The 27901-nt window shown below is 43.2% G+C and overlaps 1 protein-coding gene and 1 non-coding gene across 3 annotated transcripts; one reads left to right on the top strand and one right to left on the bottom strand.

Annotated features, from left to right (window-relative positions):
• On the top strand, window positions 1-27901 carry SF3A3 (splicing factor 3a subunit 3). 2 transcript variants are annotated; one of them, XM_064372160.1, is made up of 17 exons: window positions 1-199; window positions 485-532; window positions 2144-2196; window positions 2303-2408; window positions 6339-6411; window positions 6838-6929; window positions 8852-8934; window positions 9633-9771; window positions 10489-10557; window positions 10964-11031; window positions 11197-11304; window positions 12957-13026; window positions 17162-17326; window positions 17442-17552; window positions 18710-18800; window positions 25237-25292; window positions 27575-27901. In XM_064372160.1, exons 1-17 carry the CDS (start codon window positions 104-106, stop codon window positions 27650-27652), a joined length of 1506 nt encoding a protein of 501 aa, XP_064228230.1. In that variant the 5' UTR covers window positions 1-103; the 3' UTR covers window positions 27653-27901. The 2 variants fall into 2 exon arrangements, with proteins under 2 accessions (XP_064228230.1, XP_064228231.1); XM_064372161.1 differs by lacking the exon at window positions 27575-27901 and having other exon boundaries at window positions 21482-25293.
• Window positions 25826-25932, bottom strand: LOC135273464 (U6 spliceosomal RNA). Its single transcript, XR_010341265.1, has one exon. It is a non-coding gene; the product is annotated as a U6 spliceosomal RNA (small nuclear RNA).

The following is a 27901-nucleotide window of genomic DNA, read 5'->3' as shown; positions in this document are numbered from 1 at the left end:
TGGCGCAGCCGGATGCGCAACGTGGGGACTCAGGCGCTCAAGGCGGCAGGGGCTGTTTCCGCCGTGTAGGTGGTCTGTATTGAGAGGCCGCGGCGAAGGGAAGATGGAGACGATACTGGAGCAGCAACGGCGCTATCATGAGGAGAAGGAACGGCTCATGGACGTCATGGCCAAAGAGATGCTCACTAAGAAGTCCACGGTAAGTGGGGTCTGGTCAGGGGCTGCGTATGAGGCTGGGCCTCTATCCCGTGTTTGACCTCTGAGAGCTTGCTTTGGGCCTCAGTCTCCCCAGGCTCCGCCCTTTGTCTCCTCCGGGGCTCCGTCTCCGAGCTCCGGTCTTGGTAACCTCCTCCCAGGGTCCAGCGCCCCAGAGGCCTTTCCGCCTCAGCTGCTGAAACCTGTGCCGGTAAGCTCCGCCCTCGGGCGGCCTTTTCTACTCCGGAACGTAAACTAACGGCGTTTGTGTCACCGTTTGTTTTTTCAGCTCCGGGACCAGATCAATTCTGATCACCGCACTCGGGCCATGCAAGATGTGAGTGCCCTGCTGTCTGCCTCTCTTTGGGTCGGCGAGGCGGGAAAAGAGAGGGGAAGTGAAGTGCGCGTCTCAGCATGAGCCTTGGCCAAGGGTAACCGGATTGACCAGTCGCGGGCTCTCTGCCTGGACAGAAGTCCACCGGCTGCCGAACGTGAGGGTGCTTCCTCACTTCTCTGAATGGGGAGCTCTTACGCATTCTTCATTACTCGGGAATCTCTTTTCTTTTCTTTGGTTTTTTTTTTTTTTTTTTTTTTTGAGACGGAGTCTTGTTGCCCAGACTGGAGTGCAGTGGCGCGATCTGGGCTCACTGCAACCTCCGCTTCCCGGGTTCAAGCGATTCTCCTGCCTCAGCCTCCCGAATAGGGGGATTACAGGCGCCTGCCGCCACACCTGGTTAATTTTTTGTATTTTGGTAGGATGGGGTTTCACCATGTTGACCAGGCTGGTGTCGAACTCCTGACCTCGTGATTCACCCGCCCCAGCCTCCCAAAGTGCTGGGATTACAGGCGTGAGCCACCGCGCCCGGCCTACAAGTGCACATTCTTACAGCATCCCGTATCGCTTGGATGTGCAAACAATAGTTGTGAGGAATCTATGACTCAAGTCCATGGCTACAATCCTTCTCTTAAAAAAATACCGTATATTAGTGTTTTTCTCTCAGGATACTGTTTTAAAGTTTTTTGGACTACTAAACTGCATTTGCCTTGTAATAGCTCAATTTATTACTTTAAAAAAAGATGTTATATGAATTTTAAAAACTGGGTGATGAGTAAATGGAGGTTATGCTACCTTCTTTACTCTTGCGTATGTTTGAAACCTGTTTAAAAAGGAATAAAAGACCTACTTAGATCTTCTGATTTGCAGGAGAGAATCAGATTACAAGCCCTCAGCCCCAAAATACTCTGAAAACTAAGGATTATTTTTCCCTTGGGTGATTATTTGATGTCACAATCTGACTTGATCTCACTTGGTAGTAAAACCTGGCCTGAACCTGTGATAGGCTTTTTATAGTCTTTAATTTATCCCACTTAGTAAATAAGGTATAAGGTTTACTGCAGAACTGTGTGCTTCAGATTCCACTAGGGATGTTACATAATATATGATACCTTTTCTGAACTTAAAAAATTCCAAATTCTGAAACCTGGTCCCAAAAGTTTTGGAGGCATGACTATATACCTGTAGCATCCTGAATTAATATACTTTGACTCCAAAGGAAGCCTATGTAACGTTTATTTAGCCTGCCTACTCCTCAGTCAAGCTTTTTGAAATGGGGAATATCATCTTTATCTTCGAGGATTTTAGGTGGGAACCTGTGTTTAGGCAATGAGGATGAGTCTGTTACAGGCAAAGTTAGGCATTGGTGGTATGTAAAGATAGGAGCCACCCCTTAAATGATATCATTTAGGTAATCTTCCAGTCAGCCTGTTTAAAAAGCTAACCTGGACTCAGGGCTGTGTGTTAAAAGGTACTAGGACGCCCAGGAACTGTTAAGACCATATCCATGTATCTTGAGGTTGCCCTGGGCTTTGACTGGAGAGCCCTTGTTGTTTGCTTAGCTCTACAGTTGTGCAAATTGGTTGTTCTGATGGTTTTGTATTTGCCTTTCAGAGGTATATGGAGGTCAGTGGGAACCTGAGGGATTTGTATGATGATAAGGATGGGTAAGTGACAGTCACAGCTAATCCAAGAGTTAGTGTTTCTGAGGAGCCCTAGTTAGAGGACTGACTTTGTGCTCTTATCTTCTTTGAATTTTTCCTGAAATTGCAGATTACGAAAGGAGGAGCTCAATGCCATTTCAGGACCCAATGAGTTTGCTGAATTCTATAATAGACTCAAGCAAATAAAGGAATTCCACCGGAAGCACCCAAATGAGGTATGTCCTCAGAAAAGTCTTTTCTCCAGACCTATCCTTAAAGCATACTAAAGGAAAGGAGTAAAGGAAACTGGATATGTGCTATTCAAATGAACTTTAAGAAAGAACTTGCCATTTAGCTGCAAGGACCATAGTTAGCTAACATTCTACAACTACAGTGTTTTCAGCATCCCCCCTCATCTTTTAAGCCAAGACCACATTTCGTGGGTGGCCCCCAACCAGTGACTGAGCACAGTTTGGGTACTAGGGCCCAGCAATTTGGTCCACTGTGAGACTCCTCTGATTATTAGTCTTTGCTCCACAGCTCCCTGTTGAGTTGGTCAAGATTTTGTCCAATCTGCATGTGGTTTAGGCTATCCTGGCCTAATCCTGCTTTCTCTTCCTTTTTACCTTCACAGAAATTACTCTCCCCAATAAATTGTGCTCCTAACTCTGTCTTGAAGTTTTCTACCTAGAGGATCCAGTTAACACAAAGATAATTTTACTCATTTCCAAAGTTCATTTCACATTAAAGATTCAGCTCAGAGGCCAACTCTTTCATGAAATATTTTTCCTAGTCTGCCTTCTGCCGAAAATCAGTCTTTCTTTATGATCCTATTGGTTTTTTGTTTTGTTTTGAGACAGAGTCTCACTCTATCACCCAAGCTGGAGTGTAGTGGTGTACCACTCTGTTTTCGGGTTTAAGTGATTCTTCTGCCTCAGTCCCCCAGCTAGCTGGGATTACAAGTCAGGCAGATGCCACCACACCCAGCTTTTTTTTTTTTTTTTTTTTTTTTTTTGAGATGAAGTCTTGTTCTTGTCACCCAGGCCGGAGTGCAGTGGCTCGATCTCAGCTCACTGCAACCACCACCTCCCAGGTTCAAGTGATTCTTCTGCCTCACCCTCCTGAGTAGCTGTGATTACAGGCGCCTGCCACCACGCCTGTCTAATTTCTTTGTGTTTTTAGTAGAGGCAGGGTTTCACCACGTTGGCCAGGCTGGTCTCAAACGCCTGACCTCAAATGATCTGCCTGACTTGGCCTCCCAAAGTGTTGGGATTACAGATATGCACCCCTATACCTGGCCCCTATTGTATTTTATGACAATAAATGTCTGCCCTGCCATACTGTAATATAAAGAGCAGGATTTATGTCTCAATTATCTAGAACCCACAAAGCACTTTACACAGCTGACCAAAGGGGTTGATGGGGCAAGATATAGCTGCAGGGAGGGTAGAGAAGGATGAGTCAAAAGATTATTCTGTGGTTTAGGAAGAAAATTCTTGAATGAAAAATGAAAAAAAAAGATTATTCTGAGTTTTTGTGACTATAACTAGAAAGTTGTTTGTTCTCTTGATAGAAATAAAAGGCTAGCCATGATGACTCACAGCTGTAATCCCAGCACTTTGGGAGGCTAAGGCAGGTGGATCACCTGAGGTCAGGAGTTTAAGCCAAGCCATGGCCAACATGGTGCAACCCCATTTCTACTAAAAATACAAAACTTAGCTGGGCATGGTGGCAGGTGCCTGTAATCCCAGCTACCCCGGGGGGCTGAGGCAGGAGAATCACTTGAACCCGGGAGGCGAAGGTTGCAGTGAGCCAAGATCACGCCATTTGTACTCCAGCCTCGGTGACAAGAGTGAAACTCTGTCTCAAATAAAAAAAAGAAAGAAAAGGAATAAGGAGGTAACCCATTTGCCATGGGAAATAAGTTTTTATATATGTAAATTTTTAAATAGAGGTATATCTAGGAATAGAACTGTCCCATGAGCAGTTACCTCCACACAAGAAGTAAAGGCTTATGATTTAGAATTGGGAATCATCACATAGACTTGCTGGTCGATAAATCCTTGAGTTCTGGGGCAAGAGAATGTGAAGGGAGTCTGTCAGAGCCTCTCCATATGCCTTGGAGCTCAATTATAATAAGGTAGGTCATAGAAAAAGAGCCTGGGAAGACTTTCATCACCGCTCCAGGTGTTGTTGTCTTACTGAAGTTAAGCAAAAGAGAGGTTCAGAAAGGCAGTCATGGTATCAACTGTTACTGATTGATAACTGCCAGGATTGCTGTTTCATTAAAGTACTAGGAATGGAAATCTGGTCACAAGGTAAAGATGGGTAATGGGGAAGTAGAAGTATGGCGTGTGGAACGTGCATTGGAAAGGCTAGTAGGGGCCGGGAGCAGTGCCTCATGCCTGTAATCCCAGCACTTTGGGAGGCTGATGTGAGCAGATCACCTGAGGTCAGGAGTTCAAGACCAGCTTAGCTAACATGGTGAAACCCCATCTCTACTAAAAACACAAATTAGCCAGACATGGTGGCACATGCCTATAATCCCAGCTACTTGGGAGGCTGAGGCATGAGAATCACTTGAACCAGGAAGGTAGAGGTTGCAGTGAGCTAAGATCAGGCCACAGCACTCCAGCCTGGGCAACAGAGCAAGACTCCATCAAAAAAAAAAAAAAAAAAAGACTAGTAGGAAAAAGAAGTGGAGAAACAGGAGAGTATTGGGGAAGATGAAGCATACATATGGCCAGATGCAGCAGCTCAGGCCTGTAATCTCAGTACTTTGGGAGGCCGAGCAGGCGGATCACGAGGTCAGGAGATCAAGACCATCCTGGCTAACATAGTGAAACCCCATCTCTACTAAAAATAGAAAAAATTAGCTTGGCGTGGTGGGACACGTCTGTAGTCCCAGCTACTTGGGAGGCTGAGGCAGGAGAATCTCTTGAACTCGGGAGGTGGAGATTGCAGTAATCATGCCACTGTACTCCAGCCTGGAGATGGAGCGAGACTTCGTCTCAAAAAAAAAAAAAGACATATTTGAAGGGGCACAGGGAAAAAGGAAGATATTAAATATAGCAAAAAAAAAAAAAAAAAAAGAGGCTATTTATTGTAGTGTGGAGGTAAATGAAGGCACCCTCACGCACATAGCCCTGTTGAAGGATAGAATATGAGGTCTTCTGCTAACCGAGAGAATAGATGAATACCATTCTGTTGTGTTAACCTTATTCCAGCCATGGTCAAAAGGTGATGAGGAATAAATGGTTAAATAACTGATTAAAAGGATGTCCAAGGTATACTAAGTGCCAGAAACAGATCTTTATGTAAAAAATAAAAATCTGTGCAGGCATGAATGTGCTTGTACAAATACATATATTTAAATACATAGAGCAGTGATTTCCAAACTTTGTGCATATTTGAGTCACCTGGGGATCTTTAAAAAGTACTGATAATTACCATCCTCTGATTTAATTGGTATCGGGTGCATCAGGATTTTTTTTTTAAACTCCCCCAGGTGATCCTAATGTGCATCAAAGTTTGGCAATCACTGGCATAGAAAAAACTGTTAACAGTGGTTACCTGTTCTCAGGATAATTAATAAAGGTGGACTTTCGTTTTATCTTTTTGTATTGTTTGAGGTTTTGTGAGCATATGTTACTTTAGTGAGTTTTACTCAAGCAATATAAAAAAAGTGAGGGGAGAACAAGGTAATTGAAGAACAGTAGTAGACTCTAGTGAAAAATCAAGGCCAAATATAGCATCAGAAGTCCAACTTTCTGTGTACTCCATTTCTGTGATCTTGTAACTTTTACATTGAAAATTCCACCTGAGGCTGGGCATGGTGGCTCATGCCTGTAATCTCAGCACTTTGGGAGGCTGAGACGGGCAGATCACTTGAGCTTAGGAGTTTGAGACCGGCCTGGGCAACGTGGCAAAAACCTGTCACTACTAAAAATATAAGAATTAGTCAGGTGTGGTGGTAGTGCCTGTAATCTCAGCTACTTGGGTGGCTGAGGCAGGAGAATCACTTGAACCCAGGAGGTGGAGGCTGCAGTGAGCCAAGATTGTGCCACTGCACTCTAGCCTGGGCAACAGAGCGAGAATCCATCTCAAAAAAAAGAAAGAAAGAAAAAGAAAGAAAAATCCACGTGAGCTTTCACTTTTCCCCTCAGATCTGTGTGCCAATGTCAGTGGAATTTGAGGAGCTCCTGAAGGCTCGAGAGAATCCAAGTGAAGAGGCACAAAGTGAGTAGGGGTGAATATTTCATTCAATACCAGCAAAAGTACAGGTCATGCAGCCATGGCCTCAGAGATATTTATAACCAGGTTTTCTTGTTGGTTTTGTCTTTGCTGGTTTCTGGGCTAGAGTGACGTTCTAAATTGGTCTTGGGCAAAATATTCATTTTGTTCTCGCCTACCTAAAATTTACTGGCTTGGAAAGACAAGCGTTATTCACTTTAGTTCGTAATACTAAAATGAGTCAGCCCTTGTTACCTTGTAAGAGAACACTCACTTTTGATCTCACTTATTGGAGGTTATATTGTGAGCACAGGGAGGATATTTGGGTGACATGGTGACTCAAGAAACTAGGAACAAGCAGTCTGTTTGAAAAGGTAAGTTCAAGAGAGTGGTCTGTAGAATCTGAATCATTCATGTATTTGGTTCCCTCAGACTTAGTGGAGTTCACAGATGAAGAGGGATATGGTCGTTACCTTGATCTCCATGATTGTTACCTCAAGTACATTAACCTGAAGGCATCTGAGGTAAGGCCTGGGAGAGGGGAGAGAGATTCTGATTCTAGAGGTAAGTCAGGACGCTAGGCTGGGACTGCTAGACATGAAGCCATTGTAGAGTGTCTTGCGTTTTCAAACTGTTATGTAATTAATATTAAAGAGGTGATAATGAAATACTATTCAAAATGAAAGTTTTCTACAGTGAAAACATATTTATTAATAAATTTTATTTTTTTATTTTGAGATGGGGTCTTACCATGTTGTCCAGTCTGGAGTGCAGTGGTGTGGTCTTTGCTCACTGCAACCTCCACTTCTGGGCTCAGCCTTCTGAGTAATTGAAACTACAGGTGCACGCCACCACCACACTTGGCTAGTTTTTTTTTTTTTTTTTGTAAAGATGGGGTCTTGCAGTGTTGCCCAGGCTGGTCTCAAACTCCTGACCTCAAGTGATTCTCCTTTTTCGGCCTCCCACAGTGTTGGACTTACAGGCATGAGCCATTGTGCCCAGCCCATTATCAATATAACAAGCATTTTTTTTTTTTTTTGAGATAGGGTTGGTTTGTTTGTTTTTCTTTTTTTTTTTTGAGATAGAGTCTCACTCTGTCGCCAGGCGCCAGGCTGGAGTGCAGTGGCACAATCTCGGCTCACTGCAATCTCCGCCTCCTGGGTTCAAGCAATTCTTCTGCCTCAGCCTCCCGAGTAGCTGGGACTACAGGCGCACACCACCATGCCCAGCTAATTTTTGTATTTTTTTTAGTAGAGACGGGGTTTCACCATGTTGGCCAGGATGGTCTCGATCTCTTGACCTCGTGATCCACCCGCCTTGGCCTCCCAAAGTGCTGGGATTACAGGCGTGAGCCACTGCGCCCGGCCTGTTTGTTTGTTTTTTTGAGACAGGGTCTCACTTTGTCATCCAGGATGGAGTACAGTGGCACAATCTTGGCTTACTGCAACCTAGACCTCCTGGACTCAAGCTGTGGATCCTGCCTTACCCCACCAAGTACTTGAGACTTCAGGCGCATGCCACCATGCCGAGCTAATTTTTTGTATTTTATGTAGAGACAGGGTTTTGCCATGTTGCCAGTGCTGGTCTCAAACTCCTGAACTTAAGCAATCTGCCTGCCTTGGCCTCCCGAAGTGTTGGGATTCGAGGCGTGAGCCACCACACTCAGCCTTGTAAGATTTCTTAAAATTCTTATTTTTAAAAATAAATATCATGTTCCTGTTTTGGACACATACAATACTAGGTACATGGAAGATAAAACAACATGATCTTTCCGTCAGCAAAAAGCTATTTAATGTCTTCTCTTAAAGATGTTTAAACATAGCTTATCACAAGAGATGAGGTTTAATATGACAATCTCAGAAGAGTCACCAGGAAATACATGATGAGATTCCTCATGGAGTTGTGAGGAAATGTCCCAGAAGTATAGTGACCAAACTTGAAGTTCTATGGGGGCAGGTCAGGTCCCTTGTCTGTTTTGTAGTCTTCTGTACCCTGTACTTATGCTCAATAAGTGGTTACATGTGTGAGTAAATGGCAACATTCAGGACCTTACTTTAGGATGTCACAGTCTTTAACCAAGAGCCCAGCATGAGGTAATGATCGACAAATGTTTCTTTTAGTTTACTGTTTGTTAACTTGATCTTTATTTTGTAAAGTTAATTATGTCTGATATTTTCCTGATATATTTGTTTTTTAAAGTTAATTATGTCTGATATATTCCTACTTTATTTTGTAAAGTTAATTATGTCTGATATTTTCCGGTCCAGTGAAATTAACACTCCAATTGTAGTAGGCTTGAATTATGGAAAAGCAAAAAAACCAAAATGGCCAGCCCTTGTTACTTTGTCAGAAAACACTCAATTTTAATCACACTTATTGGAGATTATATTTTAACTTGTTCCAGTATAAATACCTAACTTTCGTATCATTTCTTTCCTCTTTTCAGAAGCTGGATTATATCACATACCTGTCCATCTTTGACCAATTATTTGACATTCCTAAAGAAAGGAAGAATGCAGAATATAAGAGGTAGGCTTTAAGAGCTTCTAGGCCTCTCCTGGATTTGATTAGAAGACAATGTGAAGGTTTTGAGGGTCAAGTTACGAATTTCTTGCCTGGAAGGCATACATGAAGGCGTACTTCTTTCATACATGAAGGTTTATTGGAGGATAAGGATTATGAATGATGTGGTTTTAAAACCTTCGCGATACTCTGGTTGTGAGCAAGGGTGTATCTGTGGGCACATCTTCTATCTTATGCCCATACTGTTCTTAATTTTGTCTCACTGTAGAAGGAACCCTCCCACTCTGGGACTTCTGTGTTTTTGGAGTTTAATGGGAAAAAATTAGACTTTCTCAGATTGTGACTGGAGTGAGATGCTTGGGTGTGATGTATAAGTGGAAAATGTATGTTTTTGTTAATTGCTCCCCAATAAGTGATTTTATACCTTTTCTCTCTTTCTCTTTTTTCTTTTTACTGAAATATTTTCTGTGCGAGATAGTTAAGATTAGTATTTAGCATTATTTCATGAGTATAAAAGGAGGTAGGAAAGGTCAGAATCAAAATGACATGTTGGGGGAAAAAGTCCGTTATAAGTTCATTTAAAAATGATTATTAAAAAATACTATTACTAGAATTATAAGTACTATTTATTCTACAGGGAATATAACAAGATACCAAAAATATAAATCCTTTTTGCTTTCTCTTTGTTGTGTGTTACTCTGTAGATACCTAGAGATGCTGCTTGAGTACCTTCAGGATTACACAGATAGAGTGAAGCCTCTCCAAGATCAGAATGAACTTTTTGGGAAGATTCAGGCTGAGTTTGAGAAGAAATGGGAGAATGGGACCTTTCCTGGATGGCCGGTGAGCTTCAGTGGGGTGTGAATGGTGGACATACCAGGGAATTGAACTGGTTATTTTCCTTTATCTTGAGCTTCCGCTTTAGGGCATTAGGTATCAATTCCTTGGTATCACTTGTGACCGTGAGGTATTCACTGCCAAGTATGCTAGGTTTTTTTGTGTATACTTTGGAGCAAGATTATCACGGCCCACTTGCCTTGGACTGTGCCCAGATTTTCACCAATCACATCATTACTACTATGTGGTTTCTGCTGACCAAAAGCTTATTCAATCATATGTTAGGAATCTATATTCTTGCTTGTGGGGATAAACATGAGTTTTTCCTGAACTCTCCAGGCAGAGAATGTGGACCAACCTCACCTTCATCCTAAACCTGTTTTTTTGTTTGTTTGTTTTTTGGAAGCAAATTCTCCATCTGGCTCCTAGGCTAGAGTGCAGTGGCACAATCATACCTCATTGTCACAGCCTCAACCGCCTGGGCTCAAGAGATCCTCCCACTTTAGACTCCTGAGTAGCTGGCACATGCCACCATACCCAGCTAATTCATGTATTTTTTTGTAGAGATGGGGTTTCACCATGTTGCTGTGGCTGATCTCTTAACTTCTGAGCTCAAGCAATCCACCCACCTTGGCCTCCCAAAGTGTTGAGATTACAGTTGTGAGCCACCACGTCCGGCCTAAACCTGGATCTTAATAAATAACATATTGTTCTTCTTTCCAGAAAGAGACAAGCAGTGCTCTGACCCATGCTGGAGCCCATCTTGACCTCTCTGCATTCTCCTCCTGGGAGGTATGTTTCCTTCAGCGGTAGTATTGTCCTCCCTGTCTGTCTTGCAGAGGGACCACTTGCTCTCCTGTCTTTAATACCGTGGTTGTGTTGTGATAAGGCACTATTTCCTGGGATCAAGCATCTACAAAGAAGGTAGCAAGGTAAAAAGAAAAAAATAATTAACTACTTGGGAAACTGAAATAATCATTCTAACTACATTAAGCTGTAGTAACAGTAATAGTTACTACCAGTATGTTTAAGTCTGAAGATGACTATAGGCTCAGTCCTCTGGAGAGTTTAGACTTACTGCCACATCAGCTATGAAATGTGTGGTCCTGCCACAGCCTCAGGAACACCCACCCACTGGCCTGCATTTGTTGTTTCCCAAAAATCTTAATGTAATATTGTAATTTTTCTCTTTGTACAGGAGTTGGCCTCTCTGGGTTTGGACAGATTGAAATCTGCTCTCTTAGCTTTAGGCTTGAAATGTGGCGGGTAAGGAATGGTTTTTCTATCAAAACTGTTTGATTTACTATGTGTTTGCACAGTCCTCTAAGTAGCTCTGATTACATATTTTTTTCTGTTGCTCTACACTGCAAAAATAAGCAAGCCTGTGTGGTAAAGTAACCCTGAAATCCTTTGCCCGTTCTGTCTCCTTAGGACCCTAGAAGAGCGAGCCCAGAGACTATTCAGCACCAAAGGAAAGTCCCTGGAGTCACTTGATACCTCTTTGTTTGCCAAAAATCCCAAGTCAAAGGGCACCAAGCGGTGAGTGCCTGGGGTAGCACCTCTCTTTGTGGCTTTTGAATGTTGTTCCCATGCAGAATTTTTAACCACAGTGGAGATTTTAAAGCAGTGTCTGCTTTTTCCCCATTATTGGTTGACAGATTCAGTCTGCTCTTTTGTATTTTTAGCAGAGACAGGGTTTCACCATATTGGCCAGGCTGATCTCGAACTCCTGACCTCGTAATCCGCCTGCCTCGGCCTCCCAAAGTGCTGGGATTACAGGCGTGAGCCACTGCGCCTAGCCAAAAAATATTTTTCTGAGCTTATTTTTGGTAATGAAAGTTGAATCTAATTCTTGAACTACATACTTATATACAGGGTCTTTTCTTTTTTTTTGACACGGAGTTTCGCCCTGTCACCCAAGCTGGAGTTCAGCGGTGCAGTCTGTAGCCTTCACCTCCCGGGTTCAAGGGATTCACTTGCTCAACCTGAGTAGCTGAGACTACAGGTGTGCACCACCACACCTGGCTGATTTTTTGATTTTTGGTAGAGATGGGTTTCATCATGTTGGCCATGCTGGTCTGCATCTCCTGAGCTTAAGTGATTCACCCGCCTTGGCCTCCCAAAGTGCTGGGATTATAGGTGTGAGCCACTGCACCCAGCTGAGGGAATTTTTTTTTTTTTTTGAGACGAAGTCTCACTCTGTTGCCCAGGCTGGAGTGTAGTAGCATGATTTTGGCTTATTGCAACCTCTGCCTCCCAGGTTCAGACGATTCTCCTGCCTCAGCCTCCTGAGTAGCTGGGATTACAGGCACCTGCCACCGTGCCTGGCTAAGTTTTTGTATTTTTAGTAGAGACAGAGTTTCACCATGTTGGCCAGGCTGGTTTTGAACTTCTGAGCTCAGGCAATCCACCTGCCTTGGCCTCCCAAAGTGCTGGGATTACAGGTGTGAACCACTGTGCCCACCTAATTTTTGTATTTTTAGTAGAGACAGGGTTTCACCATGTTGGCCAGGCTGGTTTTGAACTGCCTCAGGCGATCTACCTGCCTTGGCCTTCCAAAGTGCTGGGATTACAGGCATGAGCCATTGCACCCGCCTAATTTTTGTATTTTTAGTAGAGACGGGTTTTCACCATGTTGGCCTGGCTGGTCATGAATGCCTGACCTCAAGCAATCCTCCTGCCTCAGCCTCCCAAAGTGCTGGGATTACAGGCATGAGCCACCACGCCTGGCCCATTTTCTTAATGCGTGTTTTTTTCTAATTCTTACAACACTGAAAAGTAGTTGTTATCCTGAGTTTTTGCAGATAAGGACTCAAAAAAGTTATGGTATGTGTCCACTCTCATAGTTCTAAGTAGCAGAGTCAGGATTTGGGCTCGGGTCTACCTACTGCAGAGCTTGCTCTTTTATATCACATTTTTTTGTAGATTATAATGATGGAAATGTAAGTACTCTTGATATGTCTTTCACCTTCTAGAAGACGTCATAGAGGAAGCCTCCTCGCATTCTAAGAAGTACCTTCAGTATTTCTGTCAGAGTCATGAGATGAACAGAGCATTTGCTTTCGTAGGATGGAATTTCTCATGTGCTTATAATTTTTAATGCAGTTGTGCAATAAGTGTTCCCAGATATAGAGAACAAAGCAATGGATAAGTGAATCCTTGAGTGATAACGGCTTGTTTCTTTTTCTCAGAGACACTGAGAGGAACAAAGACATTGCTTTTCTAGAAGCCCAAATCTATGAATACGTAGAGATTCTCGGGGTAAGTGACTGCTGAAAGCGAAAAATGGTATAAAGTACGGGAGTTAAAGGGAGAGGAACTCATGGAAGATATTTTTTTCTCTAGGTTCAAAAGAGGAACGGATAGATGATAAACTAGCATGGCACAAAATAGAGGTCAGGGTACCAGGCTCCTGAGTAAGTTCGTATTCTGTCGTTAGATGATACTCCCAAAGTTGCCCAATTCCCATAAGGCCAGGCATGGAGAAGAGAGTCCCTTCTTAATATAATGTCCAGAATAGTGCAGGTTCTTTGCCTGGGCTTCAGAAAATACTCAGGGTTGGCCCACAAAGCAGACACTGAAAGGGCAGGTAACATGTTACTTGCAGCAGCCTTTCAGTTATGACTTACGAAAAGGCATTGACTTACATATTCATAAAATTGTGAGAAACTTAGTAGGGCTAGAGTATTAGTAGTACAAAGCTGGCAGTGAATGTTCTCCTTGAATATTTCAGGACGAGCTGAAGTGTGGGTTGGGGTAGAAAAGGGCTTAGCCTGACCAAGATGCTTGTCTCAGAGAGAAAGTAGGGAGAGGAGTAGGAGGAAAATAAATCTCTTTCCAGGAAGAAAAGGCAGCACTGATCATCCAGAGATGTTCAGTGTCTTTCCTCCAGAGACACTGTGTAGTTTTTTTTTTTCTTCTTCTTCTTTTTTTTTTTTTTTAAGACACAGAGTTTCGCTTTGTCACCCAGGCAATCTTGGCTCACTGCAACCTCCGCCTCCTGGGTTCAAGTGATTCTTCTGCCTCAGCCTCCTGAGTAGCTGGAACTAAAGGCACGCACCACCACGCCCAGCTAATTTTTCATGTTTTTAGTAGAGGCGGGGTTTCACTGTATTGTCCGGGCTGACCTCATGATCTCCCCGCCTCGGCCTCCCAAAGTGCTGGGATTACAGGCATGAGCCACTGCGCCTGGCCCAATTTTTAACTCTCAGAGCCTTTCCCTTTACACACGCTCACATGGTCCTTTGAGTGGATGGCTCTGGGTCAGATAGTTTGTTTACATATTTTTGTTAATTGCCGTGGACATTTTCATTCTGCCCTTGTTTGGGGACCATCTATATAATAGCTGTAGAACTAGTCAGCTGTGATTCTGTTATGACTGCTTTCAGTAAAAGGCTAGCTAGACATTGGATATTGGAGAGACATATTCTTCGCTATGAACTTGGGCTATGCTAGGCTGAGTTGCCAGTCTTGTAAAGGTGGCTAGGAGGCCACTGACAAAATCATGCCCTTGACATGAGGTTTGTCAACTCTCTCCCTTCTTTTTTTTTTTTTTTTGGAGACAGAGTCTCACTCTGTCACCCAGGCTGGAGTGCCGTGGCGCAATCTCAGCTCACTACAACCTCCACCTCCTGGATTCAAGCCGTTCTCCTGCCTCAGCCTCCCGAGTAGCTGGGACTACAGGCATGTGCCACCACACCTGGCTAATTTTTGTCTTTTTTAGTAGAGATGGGATTTCACCATGTTGGACAGGCTGGTCTTGAATTCCTGGCCTCAAGTGATCTGCCCACCTTGGCCTCCCATAGTGCTGGGATTACAGGTGTGAGCCACCACACCTGGCCCTTTTTTTGAAATAGTGTCTCACTCTGTCACCCAGGCTGGGGTGCAGTGGCATGATCTCGGCTCACTGCAACCTCTGCCTCCCAGGTTCAAGTGATTCTTGTGCCTCAGCCTCCCCAGTAGCTGGGACTACAGGTAGGCGCCACCACACTCAGTCAATTTTTGTATTTTTGGTAGAGACAGGGTTTTGCCATGTTGGCCAGGCTGGTCTTGAATTCCTGTACTCAAGTGATCCTCTCGCCTTGGCCTCCCAAAGTGTTGGGGTTAGAGGTGGGATCTATCAGGGCTGGCCTCTCCCTCCTTTAAGAGCATTTTGTTTTCTCTGCCAGGAGATGGCAGTATTTTCTTCAGAATTCCAACCAGTTCTAGCCAAATACTTTACAGAAAGTTGCTCTCACTATGAACTGATAAAATTTGTGCCATATTACACCATTTGTTGATGTCGGATTTTGGACATTATGTGAATTTTTTTGGTACAATAGTGAATATGACACATCCTCTTGCCCTTGAGAAACTCATTTTGTGGTTAAGGGAGACAAATAATTACAATATAATATGATACATATCTTAATACAGTGAGGTTGAGTTTTCTAAGTAAAAAGAGGGAGAAGAAAAAGTTCCTGGTAGAGGAAACAGCAAACACAAAGATACATCAGTATTAGATAAAATTATGTGTTCATGAAATGAGAAATGTAGTGTGCCTGGAATATGACTTGTGAGGGAGGGAATGGTTGAGAGAAAACTTGAGAGACTTACGTTGGAAATTTGGACTTTGCCTTATAAGCAGTAGGAAGCCAACAGAAGTTCTCTAAGTAGGATAGTGTGCCACAGATTTGGATTTTTTTTTTTTTTTTTTTTTTTTTTGAGACAGAGTCTCTGTCGCCCAGGCTGGGATGCAGTGGTGCAATATTGGCTCACTGTAACTTCCGCCTCCTGGGTTTAAGCAATTCTCCTGCCCAGCTACTTGATCCCAAGTAGCTGGGATCACCCACGCCCACCACTACTCCCAGCTAATTTTTTTTGTGTTTTGTTTTGTTTTGTTTGTTTATTCTTTTTGTTTTGTTTTGTTTTTTAAACTTTCACATTAGTTGTGTGAGAAGATAATTTTTGTATTTTTTAGTAGAGATGGGGTTTCACCATGTTGGCCAGGATGTTCTCAATCTCTTGACCTCATAATCTGCCCACCTCAGCCTCCCAAAGTGCTGGGATTACAGGAGTGAGCCACCACACCCAGCCAATTTTTGTATTTTTAGTAGAGACGGGTTTTCACCATATTGGTCAGGCCGGTCTTGAACTCCTGAACTCGGGTGATCCACCCGCCTCAGCCTCCCAAAGTGCTGGGATTACAGGTGTGAGCCACTGCGCCCGGCCACAGATTTGGATTTTTAAACAGATAAACCGGGTAGCAAAATGGAAATTGGACTGGAATGAGGAGAGACTCAAGGCAAGTTAGAACGTGGTCATGTTGGTGAGGAAAGGAGAAGAAAGTCCTGGTTAAGGAGATATTTTATATTTTTTAAATTTTATTATTAGTATTTTTTAGAGAAAGGTTCTTGCGGGCTGGGCATGGTGGCTCACGCCTGTAATCCAAGCACTTTGGAGGCCAAGGCGGGCGGATCACCTGAGGTCGGGAGTTCAAGACCAGCCTGACCAACATGGTGAAACCCTGTCTTAAAAAAAAAAAAAAAAAAAAAAAAAAAGAGAAAGGTTCTTGCTCTGTCACCCAGGCTGGAATGCAATGGCAGGATCATAGCTCACTGCTTCCTCAAACTCCTGGGCTCAAGCAGTCCTCCTGCCTCAGCCTCCTAAGTAGCTGGGACCACAGGTGCATACCACCATGCCTAGCTAATTTTTAATTATTTTGTAGAGACGGTCCCACTGTGTTGCCCAGGCTGATGTCAAACTCTTGGCTTCAAATGATTCTCCCACCTTGGCCTCTCAAAGTGATGGGATTACAGGTGTGAGCCACCACACCCAGCCAGGAAATATTTTAGAGTCAGAATAGACGAGATTGTTTTCTGTTGTTCTGTAATAGCCTCAGATGAGTAATTAGGCAAGCGATCTAAAACCTTAGACTTTTTTCTTTGTGATCAGGTAGGGCCTGCTGATAAGGAGTTCTGATATAAAGGCAAGATTTTCCTTTATTCTAGAAGAAAGAACCTTATCCTTGGAAGTAAGGGGTCAGCAACAGGAAATTTCCCCGTCTTATTCTGCACTTTTTTTTTTTTTTGAGACAGAGTTTCACTCTTGTTGCCAAGGCTGGAGTGCAATGGTGCGATCTCAGCTCACCACAACCTGCACCTCCCAGGTTCAAGCAGTTCTGCCTTAGCCTCCTGAGTAACCGGAATTATAGACATGCACCACCATGCCCAGCTAATTTTTTGCTTTTAGTAAAGACAGGTTTTCTTTATGTTGGTCAGCTGGTTTTGAACTCACAACCTTAGGTGATCCGCCCGCCTCGACCTCCCAAAGTGCTTGGGATTACAGGTGTGAGCCACCACGCCTGGCCTCTTCTGCACTACTTTTTTCTGACTTTTCATTTTTGGACCTGCCTTAGGAACAGCGACATCTCACTCATGAAAATGTACAACGCAAGCAAGCAAGGACAGGAGAAGAGCGAGAAGAGGAGGAAGAAGAGCAGATTAGTGAGAGTGAGAGTGAAGATGAAGAGAATGAGATCATTTACAACCCCAAAAACCTGCCACTTGGCTGGGATGGCAAAGTAAGTCTCAGCACTACCACTTTCTCCCCATTCCCCATTTTGGAAGCAGATACAGAGTTTAGTAGGCTAACACTTCATGTTGGTTTTGTTTTTTGTTTTTGTTTTTCTTTTTTAGCCCATTCCTTACTGGCTATATAAGCTGCATGGCCTAAATATCAACTACAACTGTGAGATTTGTGGAAACTACACCTACCGAGGGCCCAAAGCCTTCCAGCGACACTTTGCTGTAAGAAATTCAGAGCCATTTTTCCCGGGAATTGAAGTGAAAACATTAGACTTTTAGAGAAGAGAGTAGGAGCAGCCCATGTGGAACACTGGTGTCCAGAGCTGAAGGGAATCAGAAAAGGATAGTTTTAAAATCCAGCCCATGGCATTTGACTTTTGGCACCAGTGTTAGTCTTAAATACCTGAGACAGTTTCTGGAGGAATTCTACCGCTCTGCTCTTTGAACCTCATTTGGTTTTCTCTTGCCTGCTCTTAGACTTCTCTTTTTGTTTTTTGCTAGCATTTTAGATCAATTTTGACTTGGTTATTTCTCTACCCCATTGCTAATACTCAGGACTGAAAATGGAACTGACTGATCTCTTTTGGATCTTAAATGGGCCTTTGCCTCTTTGAGAAAACAAAGGGGCTGTTATTTATCAAGCTATTCTTGAGACAGGGTATTGTTTGGGTGGTGCTGCTATAAGTGGGCTCACCTCTAACTAGGCTCTACTTTCAGTTCTTAGACTTTGGAAAGAAATATTACAGGATGGAAAAGAATTATGCTAGACCAAGGATGATGAATTTATATGAACTCCTCTCCCCATCTCTGAGTCATACATATTACTAATTGATCCTAGGTCTTTTTTGCTGAGCCCATGAGTGAGTTCTGAATATTTCTCAGCACCACCTCCAGTGATTGGAGTTGACATCCAGGATAAAACCCATGCCATTTACCATCCCTCAGCCAGAACTGCCATTATGTTTTACCACATCATTATGCCTAACAAAGATGATGCTGACCTGCCATTAGTAACCTGTATTCATGCAGATGTTCAGAGTTGCTGGGGCTTTGGTAGGTTCTCCCGCAGCATGGGAGATGTAGTTAGAGTTGTGATGTTTTCCTGTGATCCTCACCCAGAAATTGTATGTGTAAGACTACTGTCTCTAGAATCTAGGTTTACAAGCCAGCCCAGTGAGGCAAACAGTGCAATGCTGCTTTGAAATACCAGCCTTTTGTCAGTCACAGCCAGCTGTTTACAAACATGAAACACAAGGAATGCTGCCTTTAGGTGGAGTCTTGCAAAGGGCCTTGTTAGGATTTATGAGTAGAATGGAGTTAGTGCTCTGTGTTCAGCTATTCCCATTTCACATGGTCCTTTTGCTTCTCTCTTCTCCCAGGAATGGCGTCATGCTCATGGCATGAGGTGTTTGGGCATCCCAAACACTGCTCACTTTGCTAATGTGACACAGATTGAAGATGCTGTCTCCTGTAAGTAAGGTTTATTTACTATCTCCTAGGTCAGTACAAATGGCCTCTTCTCCTTCAAGTCAGCATCCTAATAACCTGTGTATCTGGGATTAAAGGCAGTAGGTTGTAGATACGTAAAATCTAGGACAGTTGTATAATTATTGCATTTTTTATTTTTTGTATTTTTTTTGAGACAGAGTCTCGCTATCTATCACCCAGGCTGGAGTGCAGTGGCATGATCTCGACTCACTGCAACCTCCGCCTCCCAAGCTCAAGTGATTCTCCTGCCTCAGTCTCTTGAGTAGCTGGGATTACAGGTGCCTGTCACCACACCCAGCTAATTTTTGTATTTTTAGTAGAGATGGGGATTCACCATGTTGGCCTGGCTGGTCTCAAACTCCTGGCCTCAGGTGACCTGCCTGCCTCGGCTTCCCAAAGTGCTGGAATTACAGGCTTTAGCCACCACATCTGGCCTGGCTTTTTTTTTCTTTTCAGTGGATCTATATCATATTTCACTTGTCTGGTTAGACAGAAGTAAGGTATTTTATTTCGTTAATTTACAGGAACTTTACTCTCAGTCGTTCTTAGCAGGCTGTTCAGCTGCTTGGGCAGCTGGAACCTTGGGCTTCCAATTCTGTTGCTCAGGGTGGAGTGCAGTGGTGCAATCACAGCTTACTGCAGTCTCTGCCTCCCAGGCTCAAGTGATCCTCCCACCTCAAATTCCCAAGTCGATGGGACTACAGGCATGTGCCACCATGCCCGGCTAGTTTTTGTATTCTTTTGTAGAGATGGTGTTTCACCATGTTGCCCAGGCTGGTCTCAAAGTCCTGTACTTGAGCAGTCTGCCTGCCTTGGCCTCCCAAAGTGCTGGGATTGTGACGTGAGCCTCACCCAGCCTGCAACATGCTACAATTTCTCTGTCATTTGAGACTGTTTATATTGACAGAGATTACTTTTTTCAGTGGGATTACGCCAAGATTCTTTTTTTTTTGAGTCAGAATCTCACTCTGTCACCTATGGTGGGGTGGGGTGGGGTTGAGTGGAGTGGAGTAGTGTGATCTCGGCTCACTGCAACCTCTGCCTCTGGGTTCAAGTGATTCTCCTGCCTCAGCCTCCTGAGTAGCTGGCATTACAGGCGCCTGCCACTGCATCCAGCTAATTTTTGTATTTTTAGTAGAGACAGGGTTTCACCATGTTGGTCAGGCTGGTCTCGAACTCCTGACCTTGTGATCCGCCTGCCTTGGCCTCCCAAAGTGCTGGGATTACAGGCATGAGACACTGTGCCCAACCGCTGAGATTCTTTTTTTTTTTGAGACGGAGTTTCGCTCTTGTCACCCAGGTTGGAGTGCAATGGCGCGATCTTGGCTCACTGCAACCTCTGCCTCCTGGGTTCAGGCAATTCTCCTGCCTCAGCCTCCTGAGTAGCTGGGATTACAGGCATGCGCCACCATGCCCAGCTAATTTTTTGTATTTTTTAGTAGAGACGGGGTTTCACCATGTTGACCAGGATGGTCTTGATCTCTTGACCTCGTGATCCACCCGCCTCGGCCTCCCAAAGTGCTGAGATTACAGGCGTGAGCCAACGCGCCCGGCCCCACTGAGATTCTTTAGTTAATAACTTGTATAATTTATCGACTTCTTATAACAAAGTGGGAAACCAAGTGCTTTAATTCTGAGTTTATTTTCCTTTTCTTTTCTTTTTTTTTCTTTGTTTTGTGACTGGGTCTCCCCAGGTTGGAGTACAGTGATGTGATCATGACTCACTGCAGCCTTGACCTTTTGCATTCAAACAATCCCCCCACCTCAACTTCCCAAGTAGCTTGGACTACAAGTGTGCACCACTGTGCCCAGCTACTTTTTTGTTGTTGTTGTTTAGATGGGGTTTCCTTATGTTGCCCAGACTGATCTCAAACTCCTGGGCTGAAGTGATCCTCCCACCTTAGCCCCACAAAATGCTGGGATTATAGGCATGAGCCTCTGCACCCAACCTTATTTTTTTATTTTTATTTTATTTTATATTTGAGACGGAGTCTTGCTCGTCTTGCCACCCAGGATGGAGTGCAATGGCACAATCTCAGCTCACTGCAACCTCCGCCTTCCGGGTTCAAGTGATTCTCCTGCCTCAGCCTCCTGAGTAGCTGGGATTACAGGTGCCTGCCACCATGCCCAGCTCATTTCTTTTTTAATTTTATTTATTTATTAAATTGTTTTATTTTTCTGTTCCAGTGAATTTTTTTTTTTTTCGAGACGGAGTCTTGCTCTATTGCCAGGCTGGAGTGCAGTGGCGCAATCTCGGCTCACTGCAACCTTCGCCTCCTGGGTTCAAGCGATTCTTCCACCTCAGCCTCCCAAGTAGCTGGGACCACAGGCATGTGCCACCGTGCCCGGCTATTTTTTGTATTTTTGGTAGAGACGGGGTTTTACCATGTTGGCCACGATGGTCTCGATCTCTTGACCTCGTGATCCACCCGCCTTGGCCTCCCAAAGTGCTGGGATTACAGGCATGAGCCACCACACCCGGCCATGAATTTTTTTATTTTTAATGGATTCTCACTCTATCGCCCAGGCTGGAGTGCAGTGGCGCAGTCTTGGCTCACTGCAACCTCTGCTGCCCAGGTTCAAGCAGTTCTCCTGCCTCAGCCTCTGAGTAGTTGGGATTACAGGCACCTGCCACCGTGCCCAGCTAATTTTTGTATTTTTAGCAGAGACGGGGTTTAACTATCTTGGCCAGGCTGGTCTTGAACTTCTGACCTCATGATCCACCCACCTCGGCCTCCCAAAGTGCTGGGATTATAAACGTGAGTTACTGCACCCAGCCTAATTTTTGTATTTTTAATAGAGTTGGTATTTCGTCATGTTGCTCAGGCCGGTCTCAAACTCCTCACCTTGTGATCCACCTGCCTCAGCCTCCCAAAGGGCTGGGATTATAGGCATGAGCCACCATGCTCAGTCTGTTTCATATTTTTATCTGTTCATTTTTAATTCTGATAGGGACATGTTATAATTAAATTTTATCTCTTGCGTTTCCATCAGTTTTATATGTATTTTTTGCATTAAGCTATACAAGCTCTATTGTAATCTTACTAATCACTCCCATTTTCTTTTTGAAATTATCTTTATCTGTTAGCATTGTTTGTTACCTTGTGATAAACTTTGAAGTTTTGGCAGCGACTTTTTTTGCTTTTTTTCCAAATGTAAGGCTGAATAAGGTTGGCTATTTTTTAACCCAGTCATCAGTATTCATTGTTAAATAGGTGAATTAAGCCATTTATACTCAGTGTATTAATTGATCTATTTATATTTATCTCCTTTGCTGGTTTTGTTAGATTTGTTTATAATTCTCCTCTGTAGAGATTATATAGTAGACTTGAAACTTCATTTAGACAGGTTTTATGTATGTATGTATGTATGTATGTATGTATGTACGTACGTATATATGTATGTCTAGTCCTTGATTCAGGATAGACAGCTATGTTTCTAACATTTTAGTGTAACATTTTAATGTTTTAGCAAGTGGTTTATTTCTACTGATTCTTATTATCTATTATTGTCTATTATCAGCATATATTATTTGTTTGAATTATGTACAAAAAGTGATTATATCTTGATGGTGTAAAGTACTGTACATACATAGTTTCTTATTATTATCATGATTCATTCGAGTTTAACCTCTCTATCACTATTCTTACCATCTTGTTTATAAAAACAAGATGCTTCTAAATTCCCATCATCTCTTGTCATGAGCTTTACCCTTATGCAAGGACTTGGTTAATAGATTCTGTCAGGTTCTTTATGGTTTGATATATTCTGCTTCTAGGATAAAGTTGGCTCAAAACCTCATTTCTAATACAGTTTCATGTGATTAAGAATGCAGACTCTGGAGAAGCAACCTGTTGGGGTTCAAGTCAGTGACTCTGCCACTTACTAAGTGGGACCTTGCACGAGTTACTTCCCCTAGTGCCTCCGTTTCCATATCTAAGATACGGATGGTAATAATATGCCTACCTCACAGAATTGTCTTGAAGTTTAAATGAGATGATACAGGCAGAGCCTTTATAACTTTGGCTGACATAACATAGTATGCAGTCAGTGACTAACATCATTTTTGCTTCTGAGCTCTTCTGCAGAGTCTGAGGAGTAAGATCTAAAGTCACCTTTATCTTTTCATTTTAATATTACTAGTCTCATTTATCAAGTGCCAGCTGTACTTCTCAGGTAAATGAGAAGTTAGGTAACTTTTTCCAAGGTCATATAATTTGGAAGAGGGAAAGGCCAGGGATCAAACTCATGTGTGTCTTAACACAATCTTTTCTCTTTGTACAACGCCATACTGACTTCTTTGAAATCACTGTCATCAAGTAGATTTTTAAAGGGTTGGTCATTAAGAGACTTTCTGAAAGAAATTGTATTCTCTTAGCCATATAGAGTTGTTTTATTTGTTTATTTATTTTTAGAATATTATTAGCAGGTTCATGATTCTTCAGTTGTATTACTTTCAGAATTTATCTCCTTATTCAGCTCTCTAGGTTAATCAGTTTCTCCCTATGTATGTTATTATTGCTACTGCTTTAATTGTATTATTTCTACCCATCATGGCTTCCCTTGATCTTTTTAGGTTCACCACATAGCATTTATAGTTTTATTTCTACCTTGATTTCTACTGCACCCACACGCAGCCCCTGTCTTCTCTCTTTTTTTTTTTTTCCTGAGATTGGGTCTCACTCTGTCACCCAGGCTGGAGTGCAGTGGCCTGATCTCTGCACACTCCAGTCTCCGCCTCCCGGGTTCAAGCAATTCTCCTGTCTCAGCCTCCCTAGTGACTGTGACTTTGCCTGGCTAATTTTTTTGTATTTTAGTAGAGACGGGGTTTTACCGTGTTGCCCAGGCTGGTCTCAAACTTCTGAGCTCAGGCATTCCACCTGCCTCGACTTCCCATAGTGCTAGGATTACAGGGGTGAGCCACCACGCCCGGCCAAAGTGATTTTTTTTTTATACTTAAATGGAGGATTTTAGTTATAAATTTACTATGTTAATTATTCCATTGGTTTAGATTTATGATTTTTTTTTTTTTTTGCGACGACATCTGGCTCTGTTGTTAGGCTAGAGTGCAGTGGCGTTATCTCTGCTCACTGCAGTCTCTGCCTCCCGGGTTCAAATGATTCTCCTGTCTCAGCCTCCCAAGTAGGTGGGACTACAGGCATGTGCTACCACACTCAGCTAATTTTTGTATTTTTTAGTAGAGTTGGGGTTTCACTATGTTGGCCAGGATGGTCTCCATCTCTTGACCTCGTGATCTTCCCACCTCGGCCTTCCAAAGTGCTGGGATTACTGGTGTGAGCCACCTCGCCTGGCCTGATTTTTTTTTTTTTAATTCTCCAAAAGCTAAGAAAGAGCCCTCTGAAATTGCTACTAGAAATCCCCATTTAGGTGACAGGTTGCACTTTATGAATTTTTTTTCCTTTTTTTTTTTTTTTTGAGACAGAGTCTTACTCTGTCACCAGGCTGAATTCTTGGTTAGATTCTTGAAGGGCTTTGACAAAGAAGATGACAGGGTCCTGCCCTGTCACATAGTAAGCACATGATAACGTCTCTATTCCTTCCTGATGTGCATATTATCTGGGCTTGAAGACGTCATTAATTTAAAGCAATTAGCAAGGAAGGAAAAGATGATTAGTTGAGCACCCATGTGCCAGGTGCAGAGCTAAGCATTTTATCATATATTGTTTCGTTTACTGTTTATTCACCCATCTTAGGCATCAACTATCTCTCTTCTAGTCTGATCAAGTTTAAATTATTCTACTTGATGGAAAAGGTGAAGGCACAGGAATCAAGTTCTGTTTTCTCATCATCTATTGATATTTTATTATCTTCCCTCTCTGGCAGTGGACCTGTCTCATGTATTCCATGTAGCCATTTGTTCTAAGAGTTCACCTTCCTGACACCATAATTTAAGATTCAAGTTGTTCTTTACCTGATTTTGTATTTGTTTTTTTCTTATGTATACATGTCTGATCACTCCCTCTGAATCTATGATAGTTTTTTCAGATGTCTTTACCTTTTCTCCTTCATAGAGATTGCTATTGAACTGTTAGAATTTTTATATTATGAAATATGAATACAAGTAATATGAAATATTAAGAAAGTAAGGCCACTTTCTCCCATTCTCATAGGTTGTTCCACATTAACCCCCTTCAAGAGTATCAGTTCTCTGTTCTTCGAGGTCTTTGGTTGTATTTGATCCAGCTTTTACAGCAAAGCAAGATCATGACAAATTTTGCAGTGGAAGGGGTTTTGTCTATAGGTGGTCCAAAACCCAAGTTCTGGTTTGGGGTAGGCAAGAATCTCAAAGGCAGAGTCTTCCAGGGAGCATCCTAATGGCAGAGAGGGAAGATTATAACAGTGGATACCTGACAGATGTTCAGTCCATCCTGATTGCTGTTCATTTCTCATCCTGCAGTGTGGGCCAAACTGAAATTGCAGAAGGCTTCAGAACGATGGCAGCCTGACACTGAGGTGGGTACTAATATAGATGGTGTTGAGGATAGTGTCAATTGATAAGAGAGCTCCCTCACCATGTAGAAGGGAGGTGCAAGATGATCCAGGCAAATTCTCTGTAAATACTAGAATAGAATGGTGTGCTGCAGCAGTGAGTATAATGTGACAATATCTATAAATTGATTTTTCCTTTTTTTTTTTTTTTTTGACATGGAGTCTCTCAGTCACCTAGGCTGGAGTGTAGTGGCGCAATGTTGGCTCACTACAACTTCCACCTCCCAGGTTCCAGCAGTTCTCCTACCTCTGCCTCCCGAGTAGCTGGGATTACAGGTGCCTGCCACCACACTCAGCTAATTTTTGTATTTTTAGTAGAGACAGGGTTTTGACATGTTGGTCAGACTGGTCTTGAACTCCTCACCTCAGGTGATCCACCCACCTCAGCCTTCCAGAGTGCTGGAATTACAGGCGTGAGCCACCACACCCAGCCTTAAATTGACTCTTGACATGTAGGCCTAATTTATTTGTTAAAAAAAAATACTTTATTATTATTTTAAAATATGGAATGCTTCATAGATTTCCATGTCATCCTTGCACAAGGGCCATGCTACTCATCTCTGTATCATTCTAATTTTAGTATATGTGCTACCAAAGGAAGCACTGTCAGACTTTATTTTTATTTATTTATTTGAGATAGGATCTGGCTCTGTCACCTAGTCTGGAGTGCAGTGGCATGACCTCAGCTCACTATAACCTCTGCTTCCTGGGCTCAAGCCATCCTCCCACCTCAGCCTCCCAAGTAGCTGGGACTACAGGTGTATGCCACCACACCTGGCTAGTTTTTATATTTTTTGCAGAGACCTGGGTTTCGCTATGTTGCCTAGGCTGGTCTCAAACTCCTGAGCTCAAGTGATCCACCCACCTCAGCCTCCCACGTATTGTAGGCATGAGCTACCACACCAGGCCAGTACTGTCAGACTTTAAATCCATGTCTGAAGACAGGTTGTAGGCTGGTATGGTTGTTCACAGTAGTAATCCAGCACTTCGGGAGGCCAGAGCAGGAGGATCAGGAGTTTAAAACTAGCCTGGGCAACATAGTGCAACTTTGTATCTACAAAAAAAAAGTTAAAAGATTAGGCCAAGTGCCGTGGCTTCCACTTGTAATCCCAGCATTTCGGGAGGCTGAGGCGGGCAGATCATTTGAGGCCAGGAGTTCAAGACCAGCTTGGCCAACATGGAGAAAACCCCGTCTCTACTAAAAATACAAAAATAAGCGGATGTGGTGACACATGCCTGTAGTTCCAGCTACTTGGGAGGCCTAGGCATGAAAATCGCTTAAACCTGGGAGGTGAAGGTTGCATGAGCCAAGGTTGTGCTGCTGCACTGCAGCCTGGGTGACAGAGCAAGAAGACTCTGTCTCAAAAAAAGGAAACAATTAGCCACATGTGGCAATGCATGCTTGTAGTCCCAGCTAATTGGGAGACTGAGGCAGGAGGAACGTTATTCTCCCATTCAAATTTTGAAATGGTCCAGGTGCAGCAGCTCATGGCTGTAATCCCACCACTTTGGGAGGCCTATGTAGGCAGATCGCTTGAGCCCAAAAGTTGGAGAACAGCCTGAGCAACATGGTGAAACCATGTCTCTACAACCCGGGAGGTGGAGGTTGCAGTGAGCCGAGATCATGCCACTGCACTTCAGTCTGGGTGACAGAGCAGAGCAAGACTTCGTCTCAAAAATAAAGAATAAATGCCGAGATCGTCCCACTGTACTCCAGCCTGGCTGACAGAGCAGAGCAAGACTTTGTCTCAAAAATAAGTAGAATAGAATAGGATAGGATAGAATAGAATCAAGCAAAATTGCTCTGAACATAGAGAAGTTCAGACTTCTTGGTCTTTCTTTCATCCCCTACAGTGGTCTCTGGGCAGAAACCTGGGATTCTTGGGAACCATTTGCAAACTGCTATTGTAGGTCAGCCTTTCTTAACCAGGGTTCCTCATCTTAAACACAAAAAGAAAGCTAAAGGAACTATTCTCAGATACCCTAAAGATGGGTCATGACTAACACCATTCTAGATGTCTAGGAGAGAAGTTCATTGATTGCACACAGTGGCTGCTTTTGGGCAGTGGGACTTAATTCTCTTGTGGAACCCCAGTTGAGAAAGGCTGTCTTAGATGAATTCCAATCTTAGTGTACCAGAGTATGCCATGGAAGCAGGTCAGGATGAGCTCAGGTACCTAGAGATTGGTTCCAAACATTTCTTTTAGGAGATGTATCTAACAAAATGTACCCCCCTTCCTTTTCAGGAAGAATATGAAGACTCGAGTGGGAATGTTGTGAATAAGAAGACATATGAGGATCTGAAAAGACAAGGACTGCTCTAGTGTTCAGGGATGTAGCTCAGCTTTTGGGCTAGTCCAGGCTTCCCTAAGATCTGCTTTTTCTATTTCTCCCAACCAAATCCTCTTAAAGACCCTTTGCTATGTAGTCACATGGTCTAGCATGTGTCTTGTAGAAACAAGGCATGCTGGCAGATTTCAGGGTTGGGATATGTTTTATCTGTTTTATATTAAAAAAGATTCTGCCAGAAAATAAAACCAGGCCTTGTTCCGAAGCCCAGGGTTATGGACCAA

This window comes from Aotus nancymaae, unplaced genomic scaffold (genome assembly GCF_030222135.1).
Source record: "Aotus nancymaae isolate 86718 unplaced genomic scaffold, 86718_ANA_hifiasm-v0.15.2.pri h1tg000007l, whole genome shotgun sequence".
Taxonomy (NCBI): Eukaryota; Metazoa; Chordata; class Mammalia; order Primates; family Aotidae; genus Aotus; species Aotus nancymaae.
The sequence above is the reverse complement of the archived record's forward strand: the minus strand, read 5'-3'. Positions and strand labels throughout refer to the sequence as shown.